The 5,180-nt window shown below is 39.3% G+C and overlaps 1 protein-coding gene across 1 annotated transcript in view; it reads right to left on the bottom strand.

Annotated features, from left to right (window-relative positions):
- The window catches only part of LOC109475813 (serine/threonine-protein phosphatase 6 regulatory ankyrin repeat subunit C-like), a 17,262-nt gene that overhangs the window by 760 nt on the left and 11,322 nt on the right, over positions 1 to 5,180 (bottom strand). The window contains 4 exon segments of the mRNA XM_019776589.1: positions 262 to 2,210; positions 3,044 to 3,199; positions 3,352 to 4,582; positions 4,722 to 4,904. Of these exon segments, the coding sequence (XP_019632148.1) occupies positions 2,005 to 2,210; positions 3,044 to 3,199; positions 3,352 to 4,582; positions 4,722 to 4,904 (1,776 nt within the window). The 3' untranslated portion in view covers positions 262 to 2,004.

Below are 5,180 nucleotides of genomic sequence, written 5' to 3'. Positions count from 1 at the left end.
CAGTAATACATTTGCTATAACACAGCCAAAAAACTCAAATAAAACCATTCTAAAAGCCTGTATCACAATAATTTAAAAAACGCCTAGGGGTATTTGCCCACTGTACCTCCATACCAAATTTCAGGACCTTAGGCCCTAAAATGAAGAAGCTGAATCCATTTAAAGATATGGCAGGAGGAGGAGGAGGAGAAGAAGAAACATCAGAAAAAGCAATATGGTTTCACCACACCACTTCGTGGTGTGGTGAACCCATAATTATACATGTAAGACTTGACATTTATAAAAATTTATCCCCAACATCTTGATATGCTTTCACATTGAATTTCCCACAATTTGGTTACATCCATGTATTGGCAGAAAATGCCCCAGTTTCGAAACATTACTGTAACTTTATTTTGATAACAATACAGATAACAATACATTTTGTACATGCATTTCTGCATGATGTTTTCTCTAAAATTAATCTGCATTGTAACATGCAAGTCGACATTGTTAGCAGAATCAATAAAAAACTGACTTGGACTATGGGCCTGACAAAGCAAGTTGACCAATTGGATAGAATAGAAAAGAGCCTACCAAATTATCATAGGGAATACCTACACTGGATAATTCATACAAATATGCTAAATCTTGCACTTAGCCTATAGAGTTCATACATTAGAAGTTGTCCATGTCTTGAGATATGATTATCTATTGTTTAAATATTGTCTGTTACCTGGAATGTTAGCTGGAATTTTAAAGCTGCAGCTGAAGATTTCAACCTAACTTCTTTTACAGGTAGATTTTTGTGCATTAAATTGGTTTTAATTCAGTTTGTTTTGCGACAAATCAATAAATAAAATTTTAGTTCATGTCAATTTAAACCCCTCCCCCTCTAAAACATTTCCCATCAAACAAGTCATGTACTACTGTGTATCTAGAGTTTCAGACCAATCATCCTTGCATAAACATTAACATAATGCTTCTACTTATTCAAGGAGAGTGAAATGTCATCACACAAAACAGAATAAAATGAACAAAATCATAGTGCATAAACTACAAGTTTAACGATAATTACACTTCCAGTTGAGCTTTCATTCTACTGGTAAAATTGTTTATCTGTGACAGGAAATTTGGTGCAAATGTAGCAGCATACCCTTTGATCTCAATCATGCATTGCTATATTTCTTCTGAAGGAAGTCTTAGATATTAAGCATACCTGTACCTTACTGCAACATTCTCCACAATAAAATTGGAAGTCCCGGTTAAAGGTTTATACTATCTTAATATGTACAAAATTATCTCATGAACATCATTTGGTTACTGTTAACTGTACACTGTATGTGAGTTACATTTGAGATACATATGTCAATAAATCATGATATTATTTGATTAGCCTTTAACATAGCAGATGTACAAAAATACAGTGTACATTGTAAATACCTTTGATTCTTTGTTTCAAAACTTTGTTATCATATAATGCTAACTAGATAGGAGCCAGTTTTTATACCAGTTAGGACCACACATACATGTACATGTAGTCAATATGCATAACCTTACAGGTTGTAGATTACAATCAAGTTGTAACATTAGTACTACATGTATTTGGTTCAGTATTACAAGTATTGCTTTGTTCCAGTCTCAAGATTAAGATGCACATGTTAGAGCAAATATATGACAAATTATTACAGTCTCATGCAGAAAAATACCTTCACCATAAAATATGTTTCCTTGATATACTACAAGCTCTGTTTATTATATAACAACTATGTTAGATACATAGACCTTCACTGCAACATTTTACGTCACACAAAATTTTAATGTAAATCTCTATCATTCTTTTTCAACATTTCTTTGTCATTTCACTGCAAGAAATGTGTGGTAGTCCTTCACAATTGAGAAGATCACAATTGCCTTCTAGATGGAACAACTTTCCCTTCTGACAATGGCATTTACCACTGTCTTGCTGCAACTGAGTGCTTCTTGTTGTACATGTGTACTTTAAACAACACCAAACAAATGTCTCTACTTGTCCTTCTTCCCATCAACCCCTGAAGAGGCTTTCTCGTTGGTGTTGTTGAGCTCGTCCAGTTGGCGTGGTCCATCCGACTCTTTTTCCACACTGTCAGATACGCCCTTTGCTGCCAAGTACTTGTTCACAACTTCCTCCCAGTCAACTACATCCTCGATGCGCTGTGGTCCAGAGTGGGTAGCAGAGGCCAAGTACGGTCCTGAAAATCATAAACAACATTATCCTAAGCATGGAGATGGTAAGACTCTTATTCACAATATCTCAGCAAGGAGAAAACAAAAATTTTGATTTGAATGTTCATGACAATTATGTCGTAGGGGAGTCTTGGTCAAAACATTCTGATACAACGCATGAGTTACTTCAGAATGAATTAAACACAACACGCACACCTACAATGTATTAAAAGCATTGATCAACAAGCTAACTTTGTAGTGTCTGTACAGCTAACTTGTAGTGTCTGACGTGTACAGCTAACGTTTTTTTTTTAGAAATCTAGATACTCTGAAGCAAAGGCTTTCTGAGATTGTCACTGTTTATACTCCTTACCTCCCCCACTTGCAGCAGCTTGTCCTGGACAGACATGGTATCAAACATGCAACAACATTTTACAATTATGAAAATAAAGTTCATACTCTTAGTGAACAATGTAACATTCTATTTTGACCTTCCCTGACCCGAAAAGGCTTTGCACCTGTTTTGTATTGGTTATAGGATTAGGCAGTAGGGAGACAGTTAAGAAAAACAAACCCAGAAGATGTACAGCACAATGATGCATCAGTGTACTCTAAATATCGCTAGGCCATGAAATAGGGTGATTGTGGAGATACGATCAAACATTGAGTCAGACTTTTTATCATACTTCCAATCCTTCAGTAGTCTCCTGTGTACACTGTGACTATTTTCTTGAATGCTCACCATAGACAGGTTTGATCATGATGATTGCATTAAATTTTGATTTGATTGAACTGAAACGTGTTAGACAGTACAATGTACATTGTACGTTATGTTGGAGACAAGTTTTAGTGTTCGTACCTTCTGGTCCAACCTGTGTACTCCGCTTCTTCAGTCCACGAAAAAACCCTGCTCCTCCCGAGTGTTGCAGAACGTCAACTGACCGTGCATCTGAGATGCCATCTTGGTCGTCATCTTCTTGCATGTACTCGTGCATCTGTGGGCTGCAGAGACGGCCTGCGAAAAACACACCGGTAAAAATTGTCACACCACCCAACCACAGTAACATTAGGAATATAATGCAAACTGTCATGATGATAAAATCATTTGAGATCACTCACAAGCACTCAGGTCATTGTAAAAGTAAAAGGAAATTTTGCACAACTTACACTTGACTTTGTAGACCAGCCTTAAGTAAGAGAACATCTTGGTAATCAGGTTCAACGGTGACGGCGCTGATGAGGTCTTGTTCATGTTGCGAATGAGTTTTGCACGTCCAAATTTCCACTCAATATCTGACTGCGCCTGAATCCGCTGATATGTGTCAGACATCATAGCGATGAGAAGGTTGATCAGTACAATAATTGCAACCATCATGTAAGTGCCAAACACCATCTTCACAAAGAACAGGGTAAACGATGGATGCCGTGTACTCAGTGTTGGGAGATTATCAGGTTCTATCAGCCCAAACAATGAGAAGAATAGAATTTCAAATGTTTTGTCAGGAGTTTGGATAGTGTATGTCTGGTCAATGGACCCGTCCCCGGGGCTGACCGTGTTAACTTCGTACACCGGCTGGTAAACTGCAGCCAGATGGAGGGTGAAACCTGCCATGAAGATGAGCAGAATGACCAAGAAGCGAACCATGTCTTTCATTAAGTCTCTGATGATGATTGCCCAAGGTCCAAACAGGTGGTGGAAAGACAGGAACTCTAGAAACTGCACAAAACTCAGGAGTAAAGCAAATCCTAGTAGTTGGTTTCGAACTGACAGACAGTCAAGTCTGGTGTTTCCGGTAAATGCTAATGCTAAAAGGTGGCAGAATGCAGCTATTGCACAGATTGCTATGATGATGATCTTGATCCAACCTAGACCTTGTCTGTCTCCTGGATTGGTCAGTTCTGAGACCAGATTCCCCGACATCCATGCTAATAACAGCCACTCGTTCCAGTTAGGCATCAGGTTGTTCAGGTTATTGGCGAGCGGGTATATAGGAGCTACAATCATGATCACGAATAACCCAATCTGAAAGAAGTGGGACGTTATGTAGCTCATCAGTTTGATTGCAGGTACTTTGTTGTACCGGTGGCCCAGTGGGATGGAGAACGCCACCCACACAGGAGGACAGATCAGAAAACCTAAGAACAGAAGCATGATCTTCCAGCTGGCCCATGTCTTCATCGCTCCCATCCACACGTCTGTCAGATACTTCTGTACCGCGGGATGGGCCACCACGTCCTTCTGTGCACATTCAATCAGGACGTCGAGAAATGGCGTGCTGCGGCAGTCCATGGAGCGTAGGAGTGAGCCAGCACTGTTATTGCTAGAGGCAATAGCGAGGAGTTCTGTGGCCATCTCCTCACAGTACTTGGCAGCATTCATCAGATCCTTTGCTCTTTCCTGTGGGAAAACAAAACAGCATTTGAGCAATTCAGTACTCAAGGCTGCAAAGTAACAAGTGTAACTTTGGCAAAGCAAACCTCCAGCTTCTCAGTTGGGAATGGAAGAATCTCCCCCACAAGTAATATTCTGACCTTACCTTTTCCTTGAAGGAAAGGAGCTCAAAACTCTTGGACAACTTGGCAGCAGTGTCGACAGGAGCTGGTGAAACCAGCACAAACTCCTCAATGCACTGGTTGTCCCTCATTTTCCCACACACCATCAGATCAAACACAAACTGCAAAGGCAAAGTGACAAAAAACATGATTAGGCATAAAATTTTATGTCACTGCCCAGATTGTAACCTATTGTGCAAATTCCCATGTATTAGTTGATGTGTTTTAATTTTTTAGTATTACTACACCAAGTGCTATTATTGAATCAGCGATCGCTCTTTCTTATAACTATACACATTGACAGCCTTGTGATAGGAGCCTGCAAAGTTTCAGGATTTGTTGGTTTAAACCTAGCAAAGAAACATTCTTTTGAGAAGCAGACTGTGCATGAAGTCAATGACTGTGATTACATACAATCGCAAGTCATAATGTCTGCTTTAGCC

Source organism: Branchiostoma belcheri, unplaced genomic scaffold (genome assembly GCF_001625305.1).
Source record: "Branchiostoma belcheri isolate BF01 breed outbred unplaced genomic scaffold, Haploidv18h27 scaffold104, whole genome shotgun sequence".
In the NCBI taxonomy this organism is placed as follows: domain Eukaryota; kingdom Metazoa; phylum Chordata; class Leptocardii; order Amphioxiformes; family Branchiostomatidae; genus Branchiostoma; species Branchiostoma belcheri.
This window is presented reverse-complemented; position numbering and strand designations above follow the sequence as displayed.